This window comes from Sceloporus undulatus, chromosome 4 (genome assembly GCF_019175285.1).
Source record: "Sceloporus undulatus isolate JIND9_A2432 ecotype Alabama chromosome 4, SceUnd_v1.1, whole genome shotgun sequence".
In the NCBI taxonomy this organism is placed as follows: domain Eukaryota; kingdom Metazoa; phylum Chordata; class Lepidosauria; order Squamata; family Phrynosomatidae; genus Sceloporus; species Sceloporus undulatus.
Window position 1 is genome coordinate 74543814 of NC_056525.1, and position 22143 is coordinate 74565956.

Here is a 22143-nt window from a genome sequence, read left to right on the forward strand (position 1 = left end):
ACTTCTACCGGTGGAACTTTTACACTATGCCTCTGCAGTAAAAGATCTTTATTTATGTCTCTGATGTCTTGCTAAAGAATTACATTTAAAAATCTTACATTACGTATTCACATTGCCATCATTACATGGTATCAGGTCCCCCTCGGAAGAGGGAACTTTCATGTTATGAAAAATACCTGCAATAGGTGATTGCAGTGCAAAAACAGACCAAATAAGATCACTCGAGTACAAGGGTAATTTGGCTACCAATTTTTTTATTTCACCCCAGCCCCTTCCCATTTATCAAAAATCTAAATTCCAGCAAAATAGGTATCCATTAACAATAAAACAGAGAAAAGTACTAAAGTCAAAATTTGTTGGTGAATTCAGACAGGATTTACTTCAGGAATGCAACCAGTTACATTCATTGTGAGAAACAGTTCTGTCCACAGGTCATGAATTAAGACTTGTCAATCTATACTTTCCCAACCCTAAAAAAAAAACACCCATGTGTCATGAATAGCCCAGAACTAAGAAGCTCTAGGAACAACTACTGCTTGCCAGAACTTTTTGAAGTATAATGGAACATCTGTTGATATAATCCTCTGTGGGCTAATTCCCCTCTTTTTCTTCCCCCTACCTTTAATCCCTTTTCCTTCTGAAGTCTTTTAACCCAGAAACTGAACATATCTCCTACTGTTCTTTAAGGGCTTCCTTTTTAAAAAACAAAACAAAACAGAGGCTTCCCAGGCTGTTGCAAGGAATGTGAGATGCAACTTTGCTCAGTATGTGAATGCTGTCATACACAAGAACCCCAGCTGCTATTAACTAAACATAAGATGGGGGAACTCAATGATAATTTTAACAGGTTTGTACTTCTCATGTCTACTTCACCAAGAGAGAAAAAAACAGTCACAGCAGCTATGATTTCAGACCAGTTTAATCTTGTCATCAGAAAGTCTAATATAGGTACTCCAGAGGAAGAACACTGGAAAAGGTTTTACAGCGATTTAAAACTCCATTCAGGCCTGTCACTGAATTCTAAATTTTACATAAGGAATCACTAAGAAGTGTTGGACAGTAAGACAGGCAGAACAGCCTCTTTCCTACTATTATGGTGGTACTTTATAAAAGAAGAAATGAACAGCAAGCCAATAGCTAATGAAGTCTAGGGACAAGAGTGCCCCCTGTTGTACAGTTATTATCTACATGAATTTAAGGTTGTAGGCTACTCATTCACCATCAATGAATGTAAGGGGCAAATTATAATTTCTGCAATAAAGCCCTAATTTTTTCTTGAAATAATGGCTACAGGTTTGAGGAGCAGCACAGTGGGATGAAGACAGCTTAATGATTATTTCCCCTCCATATGCATTTTCCTCAGGGGCTTTTTAAAATCAATACAGCCAGCTGAAGGAGTCAAACAGCCCCTGCTCCAAACTGCAGAATCCCATAGCTGTCTTTCTATAATTAGAGACTGCTTGCTCTACACATGCACTGATTGTAAGATTAGCTTGACTTGTATTTATCATCTTGGCTACTACCATTTTAGTAGGACTTGTTTTATGTAACATTCTAGTTCAGTTTGAAACTTATCCTCAATCAGTCCAGAAAGTCTATCTGTAGAGTTGTCTATAGCAGAGCTGACAACTGTGTGTCCCTTCAGATGCTGTTGGACTGGATCTCCCAACATTCCTCTCCATTGGCAACATAGCTAGGTTTTACTAGGACTGCTGGGAGTGGCAGTTCAATAATATCTGGAGTCACGTAATTCCCACTCCTGCCCTGAACATACCTCCTGGTGCAAAACCCTTCAGTTCTACTCCTTCTGTTACCATTCACTGAAAAGGAAGCAAGGCCACATTAAAAAGACAGTAGGTATTGCACTGACATGTTTTGGCTTCTGCTCCACCTGAACCAAGTCTTACATGCACCATTACTCTGGCAAAGAGGCTTGGTTATAGTACTGAGGATCCGAGTACATTACTAGGCAGCAAAATGGGCAACAAAATGGGTGAGGCATCTCTTCTGGTTATGAGAGAGAGACAGAATCTAATGGGAATGATTCCTTCTCCCTGCTCTCAAGGTAACATCCATCCAATCTTATCAAGCCTATCCTGCTAGCACATATAGCAGGTCAATTATTGACTCAACTAAGCTTAATATGCTCCATAACTCCATGCTTCTTCAGAGGATTGCATATGTCATATCTGTTTTCCCTTAGGAATACTGAAATAGTAGAGCTAGAAGCTCTTGTGTGGTATGCACAGTGAGAGAATCTGTAGTTTTAAACTGGATTCATTTACGGGCTGTTTTCTGTTACACCTCAGCCTCAATATTTGGTTACACTATTTAAACATTACAAGAGTGGAGAGTGGCTAGTTCCTGAAGGAAGCTCCATTCCCCCACACTCCAGGACTAGCAATACAACAGGGCCTTTCCAAAAAAGAATGTTGCAAGGCCCTGGAGGAGTCAGAAGTCTTTCTGAATGTTTTCAGGTATGATCATAATAATACTTTGATGTGCTGCCACTGCACAGGTCATACACTGAGGTAATGTCCTCTTTCTACCTCTGTATATGCAACTGTATAAAAAGGCAACACAGAATAGAGAATAGCAATCCATATATATCTCCTCTCTTTAATTTGTTTCCTCATTAGAATGAGGCAGTCATGTGAGGCTTTAAAGGTCACTCAGGTTGAGCTCAGGCAAACTGGTGGACAGCTCACTGCTGAGCTCTGCACCTTCCAGCATGCCACCAGCTGCTCCTCCAGGAGTATTTTCCTCTAGCTCCAAGCTTGGTATGGAAATCTTGTCATCTAGAAACACAATAGAAAATAGTCATACACTATCATGTAGCACAATCCGTTGAAGTTAATATACTGTATTTGCAAAGTGCCCTCTACTGTTTATTACACTGATGCTAGACCTTCAGTAGAGCCAAGCACTGAGTAATTATTTCCCCTCTACAGAATCCAAGAGTGTATACATCTTATGCCACAGCAAGATCTAGACTGCAGGAATTCAAGGGAAAAAACCCAGTGAAGTTGCAGACAGATACATTGCTAGGAAATGTTCTGAAAACTTCTGGGCCCTAAGATCATCATGCTTCTTATGAAAAGATCAGTTCAGTAGGATTATTCTAATACAGACAAATACAGACATGCAGACACACAAAGATTTTGGTGATCTAGCCCTATTTCCAGGCCTTGTTCATAATTTTTAAAAGCATCTTAATAAAATAGTGTGTGAATTTCCCTGATGAGAAAATTAATCCTTTTATTTCCTAAAATGGAGATTCTGCAGTGTGACACAAATGGGCCCTGAAGTTTCAGGAAAAAAGAAAAGCAAAAATTGCAGAGAAACATTTTCAGTAAAAGCCATGTCTTCTTACTGGCTCATTAAGCATAATCATTAGGCAAAAATAAAAATTCAGTTAGAAATGCATATATGAAGCTGAAGACCCCAGAAAAACGAACAAGTAATAATTTTAGTAAATACTTTGGAGTACACCGGTAACACATAGACTCACCATCAAGCTGTGGAATCTCTGGTTCACTGAAGAGTTCATCTGAGCTGACATCTGTGAGACTGAACTCAGAGATTGAATCATCACTGAGAGAAAACAAGGCATCTAGATGTACTGGTTCTTTGTTTTTTTCTAGGAGACAAGCACCCAAAGAGGTTAGGGAGAACAGTATTTCACAGCAGTTCTTAGCTTAGCTTTCCGATGTCTGCGTTTGTCTGAAGCCCTCATGATCCAAAAATAAGTTTTAGGTACAACACAAATACATTTATAATCAAAGGTTGCTTGTGTTTCCATAGATATTAGACAGAATGGCATACAGTAGTTTGCACTTCTTTTTACATCCTTGTACACATTTTCCATAGGCATACACTACTTAATTTGTAAAATAGAGACTTGGCCATCCCTCCATTCCAACTGCCACCATCTTGGCCTTCAAGGGAGAGAAGAACTAACAATATCTGATGAACTTGATCTACTACTCCCTTCTCTCTTTGTATTATGTCTTTTTAGATTGTATACTTGAGGGCAGAAATTAGCAATCTGTAAACTGCTCTGAGTGCCTCTGTGCCTGAAGAGCAGGGTATAAATACTCGAAATAAATATATAAAAGAAAGTGCTTAACTGACCATCTATATATGCTGCCTCTACAGGATTATTCACAGCAGGCAGAAAAGAGAAGCCAAAATGATGAAGCATTAGCTTCAGAGTCAGAAAGATTCTACTGAAGCAGCACTGGTATAATAAAAGCCATTTAAATCCCCACTGTAGCCATTTAAATCCCCACTGTAGTTACACAAACAATCATTTAACCAACAACCTCAAGTATCCTTTCATATACCTCAGTCTTGTCTTTACCAGCAGGATTGACTGTTTGATGTACAACAGCTGCTCAGTCCATGAACTTGCAGAAAAATGAATACATCACACAAAATGATTACTCATGTCACAAAGGGGTGCATGCACAACCATGTGCACTCCTTAGCCTAACTGGAGATTTCCTCCACCTAGTGTGTTGCAAACATCAACACTTACTCAGATGAATGCTTTTCTCTTTGAGTGGCACAGTGTACAGCTTGTCCTCCAAGTAGAGACTTTTCATTTGTTCTTTTAGGTCAGTAATTGTAGATCTTATTAAAAACAAATAAACACATAGCAATGATTAGTTCTAAGGGAAGGAATAGATGCATGATGAGACACAAACTCTCACAATACATATAATCCCTAAAATACAGTAAAATTCCAGATAGCACTGTATAATTAAATTATAGGTAGCATAATGAAGCCGTGTGTGTGTGTGTGTGTGTGTGTGTGTGATTAATGTCTTAAAATGCCTATAGACACGGACACTGTCAGGAATTTGTTGGTTAATGAACTAATGGAAATCAAGCCATAACTGTGATTATAGAAAAGGAAGGGTTATGAGGTACGTCAGCCTCAGAGGAGGGCAATGGCAAACTCCCTATGAAGAAACTTGCCAAGAAAACTCCATGATAGGGTTACCATAAGTCAGAAACTAGTTGGAAGTGCACAACCACCATTGGAAGAGCAGATTTAGTGAGAGTTGTGCCACAATATTAATGCTTCTCTAGTGTTGCTTCAAATTATCCATGGATTTGTGAGATAAACAGGGAGAGTAACAGGTGGTGATAGGGAAAAGAAGCAGTATCTGTTCCTCTAGTGCAAGCTATTATTATTTGACTGACTGACATTTGTATTATTATTGTGTTTTCTTTATTTTGTCACTTCCATTATGTTACAGTACGTTCATCAATCATTAGTAGAAGAAAAACAATAATCTAATTTCAAAAAGCAGAATTTTCCTAAGAATGACTTAAATGTAACTAATCTTACCTTCAAAATTTCCTAAAATACATATATTTAAAATATCTTGTGTTAACCTTTTTTCTATTCTGCTTATTTATATTTCCCATGGATACATTTGATCATATGATTGATTCCTGTATATAATGTCTACTTCTTTTTTTCTTTTTTTCTTTTTTAAATAATTTTATTGCTTAAAATATGAAGATATACAACATTCAACACGATCAACATAAATTAATCGGAAGCATCTCAACTCAGAACTATTACATATAATGATCCTGTATCTTCAAAAATCTTGATGACAAATAAACTTCCTGTTGTACAACATTTGCTTCTGTGTTTATTACTCTCCATATAATAGTTACCTTATAGCACTTCATGTTTCTTCTATTACTCCAGTCTATACATTTGCTTACTTATATTATAACACCCTATTTTCTATTTGTTAAATGAGGTTGCTTAATAATATCAATTAAATACGCGATGATTTACATGCCTTTCCATCTGTCGTCACAAAAGTTTTTTAGTGACTCCCATTCCCTTTCCACTTCTTCTTCATCTATTCCCTGAATAATTCTAGTTAATCTGTCCATTTCCGTCATGTCGTATATCTTCAGTAGCCACTCGTCTATTGATGGTATTTCATTGCTTTTCCAATATTGTGCCAGCAATAACCTCCCTGCTGAGACCATGTATAGGATTTTACGCCAATGTTTTTTCTCTGTTTCCCAAGGGATTCTATTAGTCATGTTAAGCAAATAGATTTCAGGAGTCAAATCGAAATTTATCCCAAGACTTTTAGTTACGCATGCATGAATTTGGCTCCAGTATTTCTTTACCTTGGGGCATTCCTGTATATAATGTCTACTTCTGTCTACTGTCATCACAGAGATAACCCCAGTATTTATAATACTTTTTAAAATTAAATGCTAAGATCCCTGTTAGTAGTTCTCAACCTTTGGCTCTCCTAATGTTTTGGATTTCAACTCTCAGAAGTCCCAGCAAGCTTGCCCAAATGATTAGGGATTCTGGGAGCTGAAGTCTAAAACACCCGAAGGACCCAAGGTTGAGAACCACTGCAAGTCTATATGGTGTATGTATCAAATGCTTCCATTTTTCTTTTCTGTATTTTGTGATCAATTCCCATTCTTTTTCTATGTTTTCTTCTAATTTCCCATTCATTAAGTTTGTTAGTCTGTCCATTTCAATCATGTCCTGTAGCTTTATCATCCATTCGTCTGTTATTGGTATGGTGTTTGTCTTCCAGAGTTGTGCAAAGAGTAATCTTGCTGCAGTGATCATGTATACGAATTTTCTGCAGTGTTTCCTCGCTGATACTGTTACCCATGCTGCACAGTGCGCCGTTCTGGATCCCCCCCGCAGATAGTAAAAAACATGGGACCTTAAGTGCTGTTCTTTTCAATGGGTGTGCATTCCTGTTCTTGTCACCGGGATGTGCGTGTGCCCTTTCAGAAAGTCGGGGTTTGCCGTCTGCATAAGCTCAAACCGTGGCACACTGTGTACAGGTTTTATTGGTCATGTTAAGCAAATACATTTCTGGGAGCATATTGAATCTGACATCAAGCGGAATACAGATATAATCATGTATGCAACTCCAGAATTTTTTCACTTTTCTACAATTCCACCATATGTGAAACCATGTACCAATAATTTCCAACATCTATTGCTTATGGTTTTATAGATTTGTGCCATCTTTACTGGGGTAAAATGCCAAAGAAATTCCATCTTTTGATAGTTTTCTCTTAAATTCTGACTTTTTGTAAATTGTAAAAGTTTTTGTGTGTGTGGATAGTGCCAGTTTTCAAGCATATCGTGACCTAGATCTTTTGCCCATTGATCAAGTTTCCTTTCCAACAGAATTCTGTAAAACTTGGATGTTAGTTTCTGTTCTTCTCCTTCTAATGCTTAGCACACTGGCCTCATGAGGATACTCTCAACCAGTTTATCGTACAGTGTGCCCATGTCATACGCAGATGCACTATATGCGTCTTTCAGCATATGCTGAAAGGCGTGCAAGAATGTGCGGGGTGCAAGGGGTGGTGCGCATGTGCTGCTGCACCACCGCCACATGCATGAGCCCCATTACTTTCAATGGGACTTGAGCATACATGGTTTTTTACACGCGGGGGGGGGGGGTCCGGAACAGATCCCCGCGTAAAAATGGCGCCCTGTATCTCCTTTCCATTGCTCAGCCTGCACACACCATATTTTAAAACTCCCTCCACCATTCATACAGTCATCCACTCACCCCGGCCTTAGGCAACACCTTTCCTTTGTCCCTCAATACCCATTGCTGTTAAAACTGAAGTTGTTACCTCATCACCATATCCATATGTTTTGCATTACTATGGCTCTTCATAAAGTCTGATTTTAAAGGTCCTTCCTGGGCAGCAGCATTCCACCCCAGGGTGTCACCCGATGCAGGGGCAGGGCTTGGGGTGGAGCCAAAGGGGTGTGCTCCCAACTCCCTGTCCTGCGCCTCACATGGGAGGGAGGGAGAGCCAGCTTCCCATGTCCCTCACATGCAAGGCTTTGCTTGGAAGTAAAGCCTTGCATGGCAGGGATGGGGGGAAACCGGTCCTTCTCCCACCCTCCTGCATGAGGCTTTACTTGGAAGTAAAGCCTTGCACAGCAGGGAGGTGGGGGTGTGCTCATCGGGTGTCACCCCCATTCTGTGGTGTCACCCGGTGCGGGCACCAATTCACTCTATGCATGTAAGGAAGTAGACCAAGTCTAAGAAAGCTTATCCTACAATCTTTTGCTCAGTTAGCCTCAAAGGTGCTTCAAAATCCCTTTTCATACTAACATTCCAGACTAACACAGCTATGTCTCTGATTTGCTCTAGGCCAACAGTTCCCAACCTGTGCTCTGGGGAGCTCTTAGGACTCAGCATGCACTTCCTGGGTGCTCCCCAGTCACTCCAGGAAAATGAAAGAAATAAAAATTGAATGAAATTCAAGAATAAGAAACAAAAAGTAACACTACACCTAAACACTAATAACTTGTAACACATAGGGTAGGCCTTTTAGGGGTTCTGCCATAAAAATTCATTCTAAAAAGGGCTCAGTGAGTCAAAAAGGTGCTCTAGGCTGAATATAGTGATAACTGCTGAAAAGAAGGCTCCATCTCTAAGAGATGGATTTTAGTAAACAGGTAGATACTGTGCCAATGACCACATCTGTTTATGAGACCCAGGCATGCCAAGATAAAGGTAAAGAGCACAAAATAAAACAGCAACCTAGATCTTCACATTCAAAACAGCAGGAAAGAGTGGAGGCAACAGGAATTAGAAATTTCTGTAAGTAGCTATAGGCAGATATATCACCTTATTAGTCACCCTTGTCTAAGAGCATCAAATTTGCTAAGAGGATGTGGTCAAAGCAAAAGGTTAACCTGATACTACACCTTTTCGGGAAAATTTCACCTTAATCTTTGACTTCTTGGCTTCACTGTGAATAATGCACTCTCTGGTGGACATTTTCTTGCTAGCTACCAAGTTGAGATTTTCCCGTCCACTACCTTGCCTTCTTCTAAATAAGATCATGTTTACTTAGTGATAATACACATCTCAATCATACATTAAAAACCACAAGCACATTGTGACCAATGCAGCATGGTATAGTTTTCCTTACTTGACATGACTGAGTTCCTGCTGGGTGCTCTGGGTCTCACTCCTAGCTTTGTCCAAATCCATGGTCTGAGCTTTATGTGTGTTCATTAGATCTTCCAGCATCTGGAAAAAGGAGAGAACATGGACAAGTGCTATTTTATTTCTAGGTTTTCTTTCTTTCTTTCTTTTTTGAAAGACAAAATTAGTACATTCCCATAAAACATATAAGCAGAACAGGAACTTAAAACTTTTCTTTTTTCTAAAGTATAACTAAATTGTTTTTCATTCATATCCTCTCCTGCAGAGATCAGTAAGTGCTCACATTATATGTAAATTATGTAATATAAATATAGGTTTTAATTAGATTATTTTAATTGTTTTTTTAATCATGTTGTTTTAATGTGTTTTATATTGTGAACTGCCTTGGGTCCCTTTTTGGTAGAAAGGCAGAATAGAAATTAATTAATTAATTAATTAATTAAATGGAGCACATTTGTAAAATGGCACACCTCTCCATCATCATCTCACTTCTTCCCCAAAATTGGAACTCAAAGTAGCTTACAATTTAAATTAATATAATTAAAACAAACCAAAGTGAACACTAAAATAGAATTATAATATTAGAACACTCACTCATTAAAAGAATAAAATGCAGTTAGAAACAGAAAAGTGCTTTAAAAAAAGTACAATTAAAACATTACAACATCCCCAGCCAGTTCATTAAAGACTTGCTGTTTTAAAAGCCTGTCTGAATAATTTGTATCTATGGTCCCACTTCCATAGCCCTGTGCCACATTTCTCAACCCTGGAGAACAAAGCACAGCAGTATAATGGCTACATTTCTCCCTTGAGAAGCTCACAACTGCAGATACCATAACATCAGATTATGATTATGCAGTTAGACAAATGCAGCAGTGTTTTGGCAGCTGCATATATCTATACTCCCACTTGTCTCAGCTTTTGTGTCTTCCAGTACATCTTAAGATCAGGAGAGAGGAATGTAACCAAGACTAACAGTAGCACAGCATTTTTCTGTTACATCATCAAGGGAGGAGCAGCATCTGGGCAAATGAAATAGCGGCAAGGAAACTATTTCCTGGAAAACTTAATTAAAATTATACCTGCATGGGGATGCTCACTGGATATATGCTGGTCACCTCCAATGGTTTTGACTGTATAAGACAAGATTTTAAAGCACCTTGAGGAGGGCCTGCACCCATTCAGTGTTCAATTTTGGGTCTAGCACTGTTGGTAGTAAATAAATAGTTAATAATACCAAGCAAAGTATTTTGTGTTGTGTGCCTTCATGTGGTTTTCAGTGTATGGTGACTCTAAGGCAAACCGATCACAGAGTTTTCTTAACAAGATTTGTTCAGTGAGGATTTGCCTTTGCTTTCCTCTGAGGTTGTGAGTGTGTGACTTGACCAAGGTCACCCAGTGGGTTTCCATGGCTGAGCAGGGATTTGACCTCTGGCCTCCACAGCCACAGTCCAACACTCAGACCACTATACCATGCTGCCTCTCAAGATATCATACCTTACAGTATTGACTTTGGGTCTTCTTAATCTCATGTGTTGCAGACACTTGGCTGAACAGATCTTCCTCTTGTTGATCTAAAAGGTGCAATAAGCCGTGTCACTTCCTTACCTGGTTGCATCTTTCCCTCTTCCCCATCAGTCCCACAGGGCAAATACTCTTTAGCCTGATAGCTTTTAACAGTAAAGTGGCCAAGGAAGCAGGACTATCAAGTAGTACTTGCCAAGCTTGTGTTTCAGCTGCTCAACCTCTCTCCTGATGCACTCATACTCTTGCCATAGGACTTTCTTACTGTAATACAAAGAAAAAAACAACAGCCACATCAGCAATAAGACATCAGGGATCACTTCTATGGAGAAAGGCAAGAGCCCCTGAAAGTTCAGCTAATTATTTAAAAAGTTATTACAGTAGTAGATTTTGAAATGCAGTAAACTAACCCTATGCCGTTCTGCTCCCTAGAGATAAATTAAATTATAAAAATTTTGCTGGCTTTCCATAGCATAGAAATGAAAGGAAAAAGCAAATCCGCCCATTTCTAGCTTACTGGAAGCTAATTATGCATCATATATAAGGAGTCAAGTGGATTTTACTCTCTCCAGTGTCATAATTACATTTAAGGAATTTGGAAGAACCTTCAGTTTATTAAAGCCTTCACGAATAAATAATGCCTAAACTACGAATGACATGCTCTGAATTAAGCCTTTTTGCAGTTGTGGTTATTTTATTCATTTATATCCTGCTTTTCTCCCAATAATGGGATTCAAGACAGCGTATAACACATTTTAAAACAATACAAACTAAAACCTAGGCAAAAACATAAATAAAATATAAAAGTTATTAAAAACATTTATAAAGTTATAAAAACTAAATACAAACCATAAAACTGTACAGCACACCACCATTAAAAGCTCATCCCAGTCAGTTTCTAAAAGTCTGACAGCATAAGAATATTTAAATTTGCCAGCAGAAGGAGAATAAGGACAGAGGGAGGGAGTTCCAAAGTCTGGGAGTAACAACTAAGAAGTCTCTTTCCCTTGTTCCCACCAAACAAGTCTGAGTTGGTGGGACAAAGAGAAGGGCCTCTGCAGATGTTCTTAGACTTGTGATGGGCTTATAAAGGGAGATTCAGTCCTTAGCTGGGACTCACGGCATGCAGAACTTTACAGGTCATCACTTTGAAATGTGTCTTGAAACAGATCGGCAGTCAGTGGAGCTGTTGCAACAAGGGAGTTGTGTACTCCTTGTAACCAGTACCCTTTAGCAATCTGGCTGCAACACTTTGGACCAACTGAAGTGTTTTGCTAAGGGCACCTGGAAGAGTACTGCTCTTTGTTGTCTACCACAATCTGATTCTCAACAGTAGATAAAATCAAGATGCTTTTGCCTGATAACCCAAACGCTGACCTCTCCAGCATATCTTGCATGATGCCAGTGGTGGAAAATGGATCAGGGGTGCAGTCGCCATCTGACTGCTGAAACACCTGCTGCCGAAGGCTACGGAGTTCACTCTTCAACCCTTCCATCCTGTGTCCCAGCACTGACTCCAAGCCACCCTGTGAACTGTGCCGTAGCTGATCTATCTTCTCTGCAACAGTAAGTAGGATGGGAGGAAAGTATTAGCCAACAGCACTCCCCTTGGCTGCTATAAGAGATTAATGTGTGGCAATATAGAGACCTCAACACCAACTTATTACTGCAAGGTGCTCCACTAAGTTCACTATAGATAGATTTGTCACTATTGGCTTATTGCTGGGGAACTACCAGCAAGGAAGCCTTCACACATCATTCATAAACAAATTGAGCTAGTAAGCAAAAATGAAAGGCAAATAAGGAATCAGAACCTGACCACCACCAACAGAGATAGTGTGGTGTCAGGTATGAAGAAATGCAGAAAGTGTGGGGGAGAGGAATGCAGACACTTAAATTCTTATGGATATTACTTTTTACCTTGGGATGTGGCATATCTATATATGAAGCTCTACAGGGCTTTTATAGAAGCAGATGGGCATCTGGATTTATAAAGGTTGCTTAAAGGCACATCTGAAAATATAGGAAACAAATGGAAGCCTATATATGGATACTTCACATCTGTATGTGGAACCTATCATCACCACTGCTGCTTTTGGTATTTGCTGCCCTTTTAGGGTTGCTGGGCATACAAAAGGCTTCTCAACAAAATTTGTATTCCAAACTGATGGGTTTATAAATGGAGATGCAGTCCTTAGCTGGGACCCAAGACATGAGGGACTTTATATGTCATCACTTTGAATTGTGCCTTGAAACAGATTAGCAGCCATCAGAGCTGTTGCAACAAGGGAGTTGTGTACTCCTATGCCTGATAAGCTTTGAATTCCAAAATCCTCTGCCTACCAATTGCATGTAGGGTCTCTTGTCTGAAGGGCAGACAGTCCTGCCACATCTCTACTTTCCACTTGCTTCTTATTTTTCTATTCAACAGTCATAGTTTTCTCAAGGTCCTGAATTCATGGTTACGGCTACTATAACCCATTTTCTTTATCTAGCCTATCTTTGCACAGCCTATAGTTGGTTTAATGTGAATTGCTATAAAGTTGTGTACGCACTGTTTGAAAAAAGATAGCAATGTTCAAAAATTTTCTGGCTTCTGTTCTCTGTCTTTTCTGCCCTTTTCCTCATGCTTCAGTGTCCAAAGGTTTTCTTCACCTTTCCCATTCTGGCAATTACTCTCCATTACTATCATGCTCCTTGGCTCCCAAACTTCTTTAAGACTGAGCAACACTTCCTGTTCTCATGATTTGTGACAGCTTTCAGACCTAGTCAAACTGACAACATTACACTCTCACAGATGGTGGACTACAATCTGGTTAGCTTCTTTTACAATCGCACATTGTCAGCCTTCACATCAACTTAGCCTCTTAGTGTCAAAACAAGTACCATCACAAGCAAAATAAGCAGGTAAGTAGCACAAGCAATACAGAGATAAAACAAAGTTGTGAGAGTCTCGTACTCTCTAGAACTGCAGAAGAAGCAACCTTAAACAACTGCACGTTAATTCTTCAAGCTCTAGAAATCAAAACCCTTATATACCACAATCAGCAATTTGTAAAGATGTCATACATTTCAGGAAACTCCTCAGGCAATGTCCTATTGTTGGTTTCCTGAAGATGAAAGTGCTCCAGTTGACAATTCCAAACAAGATAACTTGGCCACAAACCCATACTCTTATATGTAGTATTTATGTCAGCCTGGCCTAGTATTGAATCTCCAGCCTCCACAATGCATGGCCTTACTGCATGCAAAGATTTCATCAGAAACTGCACAGAAATAACAATTAGTCCATAACATCCTTACCTTGCCAAAGGTGTTTTCATATTTTAGGGGGAAAGTAGTAGTCTGGAGAAGGAGTGTACAAAATAAATCGTTCCATGAGCCAATTCTATGTTTTAACAATTCAAGAAGGTCACAATTTATGTTGCAATCTCAGCTCTTTCATCTCAACCCATTTTCTGTTAGTTTTTCAGAAAGTTCTGATAGCACAAGACTCCCTCCACAGCACTCTTTCTCATCCTCCCTCCATTACATGACTGCATCCCAAACTCTGAGATCTCTCTTTTTCTGATTCCTTATGAACACTGTTCTCTGCAGCTTCATCTCCTAATTACACCCTTTTTCTCTACATGTACTATGGCAACACCATGGACTGCTGCAGCCTATTCATTTTTTAATGTAATTTCAAACATTTTCCTGTTTATCCCATAAGTCCTCTATATTTCTCAGGTCTTAACTATCTCCCATTTCTACCTCTCAATCACCTTCTTCTTTCCACAGATCTTATTGGCTCCTTAAATATCCATTATTTCCATCTTTTCTTTCTTTTAAAATATTTTTATTAAAGTTTTACATAAACTAAAAATCCATATATCAAACACATGCATCCTACATTAAATCAAAATAAAAAACAAGCATAAAAACAATAAAGACTATACTACAACAATATATACTAAACAAAGCATTCATGAGAAGATGCTTTATTCAGTGTGGTAGTGAGTTAAAAAAAAAGAAGACAAAAGAAGATTCAATCCATTTAGAGGAGAAAGGAAAATTTTAAAAGTCTCCTGCTGGTAATCAAATTAAGATCTTGCAGAAACAATGATCAATGTTGGTGGCTGATGAGATGGAGAGAAAATTGAAGCAAGTAAAGCAAAAATAATTTTGAACTTGCAAATAAACCAGGGACACAATTGGCACATAAGTTAAGGAAAGAGAGACAGAGAAAAATCACTGTGACAATATAAGAGGGAAATGGTGTGTTAACTAATAAACAAGAAAATTCACAAGACCTTTCATCAATTTTATTCTTCTTTATCTAAATGGCAAGAAATCTCTATGAAGATGGAGGTCTCCATGACTACACAAAATTTGTCAAAGATTTCAGATGGCCACGGATGAAATATAAATGTTCCTGTAACAGTAAGAGAAATGTATGGCACTATTAAAAAGACTACTACTGGGAAGATGCTTGGACCAGGTGGGTTATTAGCATCTTATAAATGTTTTGAGAAGGAGTTTTTGCTCCCACTATAGAAGATGATGAACTCTATATTGCAAACTGGAAATATCCCTGATATTTGGAATGAAGCTAATATAACCTAAAGAAGATCATGTTTTGATTTCCATAAAAAACTATAGACCAGTATCACTGTCTAACAATTCTTATAAATTGTTTACACGGATTTTGGAAAACAGACTCAAACATATCTTTCAGGATTTTATTCATGATGATCAATATGGATTTTTATGGAAAAGGCAATGAGAGAAAATAACAGAAATGTACTGAGTAAATGGGAATATTTCAAATGACATAATGACAAACAAGCTATGTTGGGGGTTTTTTTGGATGCAGAAAAAGCCTTTGACAATCTGATCTGGACTTTTTTAAGAATTTATACTGTATTTTAAAACACTTTTGTTGTAAGTCACCTTGAGCATTTAAATGGAAAACTGGTTACACATATTTTAAAGAGATTCAAGGAAGCTGTCTTCCTGGATTTACAGAGAAGTATTTGTTTCAGAGAAAGAATAGCTAGCCAAGAGAGGAGAGCAGCTTTGGAAAAGGAATTGCAGAACCAGGCATCTCTCTCCTACCTTCCAAGTGACTGATACTTTGCTGCTGTAGTTCCTTCTCCTGTTTCAGCCGCTGTACTGCTTGGGTGAGGGATTCTATGACCTAAAGAGAAACATGATAACAGTAAATTCCACCTAAATAAAGAGCTCTTTAAGTTCCAGCTGAAACAAAAGATGTCAATAAAATTGTCTAGCCAAATAACTGCCTAGAGTATGTGAATTATTCTTTGGTAGGCATCTCATTCTTTATTAGAATTGAAGTTTCTTAAAGGAACTAAGGGTGGAATTCAAACTATTTCCTTCTATTCTGTTACTATAATCTCAGGGTGGGCTAAACTGACAAACCGATCAGCTCAAAGTTACACACTGAGCTTCATGACTAAAGGCCTTGGAACTCAGATATGTTATAAATCCCATTATCTGTTATACACCATTGCCTTCTGTTATGCAACACTCTGAATACTGTTTTGTTGTATTTATTGTTCTTTAGTGTTGAAAGTTCTGGGGTACAAAGAAGCCCCTATAAACAGGTTTAAAAGAAAGTGTTAGTGCATACCCTGAGGCAGGTAACTTTGAAGTGTTTATGCACCAATTTTCTAGCTTCTGCACTGCAAAACCCAAAGTGAAAGTGAGTGTGGTCCACTTCTAGTTATATAAAAATTCTATGCCTTCTTACATAGAAGAATCACCATTCATGGATGGACATAGAAGTAACAAGTTTTCAGTGGCGGAGGTGGGAGTTGTGGGTGCTAGAAGACAGCAAAAACAAGCAAGGAATGCATGTAGTCTTTCGTTATGTATTGTGCATTTATGTACGCAGTCAGTTGTGATTAAAAAATCCTTCTTGGCCAAGAAAGAGTCTTATGTGTCACTGCAGTGCTGATTACCTGAGCTTGTGAATGCAGTTGCTTAGTGATGGCAGAAAGCTCTTCAGTGGCCATTCTGCAGCAGGGATGAACTCCACATGTGAAATTCAGAGGTGGTGCTCCAGTCTGTGGCTCAGTCAAAACAGCACTCTCTGTATTTATTCTGCCCAGCAATAAATCAGCTGTCAGGATAGAAAACAACCAATTTGATCAGTCTACCAAGCATATAAACCATCTAGGTTTGGGATAATATTTTATTTACCCTAATTACATAATGTTGCCTGAATCAGTTGTGGCCCATGTTCACAAAGTCTAATGGTGCAGGGATCAGAGCCAAGAAATCACTAGACACAGTGCCAAGTAGATCTAGGTTTCTATTTATTATTTTTTTTGTTAACTGCCTTTGAGCCGACTCTGACTCATAGCGAACCTGTGGATGAGACACCTCTAAGCCATCCTATCCTCCACTGCTCTGTTCAGATCCTGCAAATTCATGCCTGTGACCTCCCTGATTGAGTCTAGTCATCTGGTGTGTAGTCTTCCTCTCTTTCTGCCATCCTCTATCTTTCCTAGTATTATTGTCTTTTCTAATAAGTCATGCCTTCTCGTGATGTGGCTGAAGTACGACAGCCTCAATTTGATCTTGACTTCTAGGGAGACTTCAGGCCTGATCTGTTCAAGGACCCATTTGTTTCTCTTTCTGGATGTCCTCATCCCTCTTCTCTGGCACCACATCTCAGAGTTTATTTTCTTCACTGTCTTGCCTTGACCATTGGACATCCCCCTTTTTAATGTTATGTTGCTTCTAGAGTTACGTTGCTAATATCCTTTTTAATTTCCATCGGAACACCACAATTAAAGAATAAACTCTGCTAACTGGCCGTTTGCATTCAAGAAGCAAAAATGTACTTGTATTTGCCAGGTATTTTGAAATATGTAAAATATGTATTTTCTTCACCTGGACCCCATTTCATTAAAATCACAAAAGGATATAAAATGAATCTATAGAAATAGTCTGTTTGTCCAACTTGATATGTGAAAGTATACTGGCACACTGGAAAAACCTATAGTCATAGGTTCTGTTTAAAAGTATAGAGGATAGATAAAGGAACAAAAATATTTTGAAGAGTCAGCAAGCAAAATAAACCAAGCTCATAATACAATAAGTTTCAGTGCACAGTCCAGGACATGACATGGTCATGAGCCTGCTGCTCCTCTAGATATGTGCATTTCCTCACACAAAATAAAATAAAGGGTTGCTCTTCAAGACAGCTTTACTTCTATTTTAACATGTTTCTTCTTCCCTTCTTACCAGAGCAGAACTGAAATATAGGGACTCTTGTCAACACTGGTATAAAATGGAAACTGCATCAGTTATTTAAAACAAAAACCTATTGCTGAAACAGACAAGGGACAGGGAAAATGCCAGTGAGATACAGCACACAAAATGGACACTACACCCATGAACCTTGGTGGATCAGAAAAATATCTATCCCAGGGAGAACCCATCTCCCCGTGCCCTCGAAGTATCATTGACCTCTAATTCTCACCATCATTCCCCACCACAACCAGTGGTTGGGGCAGAAGGATTTATACTTCACCAACTGCTGAGCAGCACAGGTTCCCCTGATCCTGGCTGTCAATGAGATACTGTTAGGTGCTTATATGCAGTTCATGGCCTTCCTTTATTGTTTGCTCCCAAGAGCCACACACACTTGAATCAACAGAGACAAGTTCCAGCTGGGAAGATTTTTATTTATTTTTTTAGTGGTGAAGGTTCAGAAAATTCAAGGCATTATGAACGTTTTTATTCTAGAAGTGGCACTTCAGATATATAAAATTATAGTTACCTTTGGATGTTATGCTTGTTGCATTCAGACGCTGCTGTAACACAAACAAGATGACATAGTAAATCATAACACATTTCAAATATTCAAATTGGAAACAACACATGAATCACATAAACATAAATTGTAGCTTAGCAGCATTAAATTCACAAGCATGTTCTGCATGAATACAGTCGCCCCTTTGTATCCACAGAGGATCTCTTCCAGACCCCCCCCCCCGGCCCCCTCATGGATTAAAAAAATGCAGGACCTCAAGTCCTGTTGTTCCCTATGGCGGTGCGATGGGCCGCGCCTCCATTAAGAACAGTGGGGCTTGCTGTCCATGGCAGCTCAAATCCACGGATAGCAAGCCTGCGGATGAGAGAGCTCACTGCACCTGAAGAGTAGTTGGCAAGAAATACGCTCATATATCATTACAGTATTATTAGAGTGACTTCAACAGGCCTGTGGCAGTAACATCCAGCTTCCTTTAGTTACAAAATTTCAAAAGTGTTTTTAACAACTGCACAAATTAATCAAAGCAGAACATCTTAAAATCTAAAAGGCTAGAAATAACCCAAATCAGCAACAGAAACAACTGAAACAGAAATAGAAACCTATCAAATGAACAGCTTGACAGCAACAAAACACATAAGAGGGCTGATTTCCAAAAACATAAGAAACCAATTTTTTGTTTGCACCACTCCAAGAATTCCATGAAAGAAAATGATAGCTTATGAAACAGCTCTTGGAAGCACGTTTCAAAACTCCAGAGTGGCAGAGAAGAAGCCCCATGTTTTTCTAGAGAATACTGTATTCTTACTTCCCAATGAGATAGAAATTGAAGCAGATTTCACCAGTACATCTATTACTGTATGTACCATGTGGCTCTCCATATGTTGTTTGACTGCAACTCCCACCACTCCTATCTACCATATTTGATAATGAGGAATGCAGCAAGTTGTAATCTAACAACATTTAGGGCCAGATAATTCTGAGAACCTGTGCTATAATTCCAGAGGGAAGCAGGCTTTTCTAAGACATCCCAGTGTTACATGAACTGTGAACTGGGAAGTACAAAGCACAATCCAAGCACAATTAAAGTTTCTGAGCCTTTTTCTTGAGGAGCACCACACACAGAGCACCTTCCCGGTGTCTTTCCTCTTTCAGAAGGGGGAACATTTTCCCTAGATTGGCCACTCATAATCCCATGGTGAGCAGCTCTACTAAAACTTGGCAGCCTCCTCTAGAACAAGTCCAGATCCTGAATTATTTCCCAGCAAAGAACAATATATATAGAATAGGCCCATTCCTGGACAAGCCAGGTATTTCAGTGTGTCATGAACTTAACATATTTTTGCTTTATCTAAATAAAGTGCAAATGCATGGTGAGGCTGAACTAGCTTCTTCAGAGACCACAGGATGGTTTATTTGTAATTTCTTACACTGATTTTTCAAGGCCATCCAACAACTGGTGACAGAGAACAAGAATAATTCCCATTATACTGTATCATCCTTCACTGACTGAAGTGTAGCAATCATATTTTGCTTACATACACTGACCTCTACCACAAACTAGACAGTGCTTAAGAAATTCAGCAAAGAACAATGGTTAAGAAAAAGGTTTAAAGATGACAGTTAGATGACCAATTAATTGGTTATGCTTTACAGTTTCTAAAACAAGTACAGTCCATGTATTCCTTGGGTGCCCTAAATCCAGTGCCTTATTTGAAAGATTGCTACATTGTATCAATATTAATTTAACAAATCCTGAAATACATACTCACATTACTAGTAACTGATTACACCCGTTTAAACATATTTTAACACATCAGTATTTCATTACTGGAAAAAAAATTGTGTAAGAGCTGAAAGCCAAGTTTAACAAACAGAAGTTTCAGCAGTCTTGAAATCTACTAGTAAAGACTTGCTCTAGGAACGTAACTAAAAAAAAATATCAATAACGTATTTCCCCCTCAAATAACGCACCATCTATTTGATACTGTATCAAAATCTTTAGCAGCAACCCCTGTTTAAAAGCTCTTTTTCAAACAGGTGGGCTGCAATTTACATGGTGCTCTGTAGCTGAACTTGCCTTAATTTTGGCCATGTTGCTGTCTGCTTCTGTCAATATAGAGCTGAGCTGCGTGTTCCAGTCCATGATGTTGACAAAAAGATGCTTTTAACAAATCAGTTGCTGCCAATTTGTAAAGTGGGAGAAATCCTTGGCTAGAAATAAATCCCAGCAGGAGAGAACAGTGCCTACAAAAGCAGCAGGAGAATATCTTTATTTTTCTTTCCATAATCTGTACCAGATTTCATCACAGCAGAAGGAAAAGGAATTTTTTTAAAAGGACAGATTTGGAAACTGAGGTATTGTTCCACCAAATCTCCCTGTAAATTTTCACCACAGTAGCTAAGCACACTAACACACTAAAGAGAAACCACTACCTTATATCTATCACACTTTCATCTCTTGAAAGCACCCACAAGGGTTGTTTGCCACAGAATCAGACCCACATTTTGAGGAGCCCATCCCCAAAGGCACAACTCTTCAGCAAACCCACAACCTGTCTCAGTGATGCATTCAGTGTTCTTCGCGCCGGATCATCCATGCAAGGTTCCCTCCTTTGCACGACCACTCAGGTTTTGCTTTTAGGTTTGCCAGACCGAAAACCAGAAGCAACTCCTGCACCTTTAAAGGTTGTGCAGAAGAAAAGATTGCGGCACATTTTACTTCTTGCCTGGTTGCATAACAAGCAACGCCTGCCGAAGTTGCCTCTTTTACGTAGTCATTAAAGAAAGATCCTCCAGTTTCCACTCTGGCAACCCTCTAGGTTGCATCTACTTTTTCATGGACTATTTCAAATTACACTGAATTAGAGCACAACTAATGGTTTGAGTGTTGAGGCTGCGACTCTGGAGATCACAGTTTAATTCCCCGCTCTGCCATGGCTGATCATGGGCAGGATGACCAGATGTTGTAACTGCAAAGGAGGACAAAATGTAAGATATCCAAGAAAAATGTAGGGCATGACCCAATAAAAGCTAAAAAAATACTCACAGAAATGTAAATCCACAGAAATGGAGAACATTTTGAAAATCCTCCTGGACAGAAGGTTGAAATGTAGGACATGTTCTGGAAAAGGAGACCATCTGGTCACCCTGATTCTGACCACTCTCAGCCTCAGAAAAGTCTGTGATAGTTTTGCCTTAGGGTGCATCTGTAGTAGTAGTTGTTGTGTGCCTTCAAGTTGTTTCTGACTTATGGCGACCCTAAGGCAAACCTATCATGGGGTTTTATTGGCAAGATTTGTTCAGACGATGTTTGCCCTTCCCTTCCTTCTCCTGAGGCTGAGAGCGTGTGACGTGCCCAAGGGTTTCATGGCCTAGCGGTGATTTGAACCCTGGTCTCCAGAGTCGTAATCCAACACTCAAACCACTATGTCACACTGGCTCTCATACTTACTGCATCTGCGCTGTAGAAATACACTTGTCCCTCCACATTCGCTGGGGTTAGGGGCACAGGACTCCCGTGAATGTGGAAGAACCACAAATAACAAAAACACTATGTTTTTACCAGAGAGAACACCTCTCTAGGAATCTCTAGGTCCTCCAGAGCGACTCTGTGGTCCACATCTACCAAACATTGACCACAGAATTGCGCCTGAGGAGCTTCAAATGCCTACTAGAGTATTCTCTCTAGGAATCCCTAGGTCCTTCAGTGCGACCATTTGGTTAAAATTGACCATAAAGTTGCACTGGAGGACCTAGATATTCCTAGAGAGAACATACTAATAGAATCCATAAAGCCGCAAATGCGGAGGGACGAGCGTAATGCAGTTTGAC

General features: G+C 39.1%; 2 protein-coding genes across 3 annotated transcripts in view; both read right to left on the reverse strand.

The window, feature by feature from the left end:
* EIF2B3 (eukaryotic translation initiation factor 2B subunit gamma) overlaps nucleotides 1-22143 on the reverse strand; it is a 601892-nt gene that overhangs the window by 60271 nt on the left and 519478 nt on the right. The window lies entirely within an intron of this gene.
* On the reverse strand, nucleotides 902-20832 carry LOC121928323. 2 transcript variants are annotated; one of them, XM_042462845.1, is made up of 11 exons: nucleotides 20390-20832; nucleotides 18319-18349; nucleotides 16490-16650; nucleotides 15624-15705; nucleotides 11904-12084; nucleotides 10723-10790; nucleotides 10500-10576; nucleotides 8986-9086; nucleotides 4541-4635; nucleotides 3512-3640; nucleotides 902-2798 (listed from the first exon to the last, which is right to left on the reverse strand). In XM_042462845.1, the coding sequence occupies exons 1-11, from the start codon at nucleotides 20453-20455 to the stop codon at nucleotides 2662-2664; spliced, it is 1128 nt and encodes a 375-aa protein (XP_042318779.1). In that variant the 5' UTR covers nucleotides 20456-20832; the 3' UTR covers nucleotides 902-2661. The 2 variants fall into 2 exon arrangements, with proteins under 2 accessions (XP_042318779.1, XP_042318778.1); XM_042462844.1 differs by having other exon boundaries at nucleotides 18319-18352; nucleotides 20390-20830.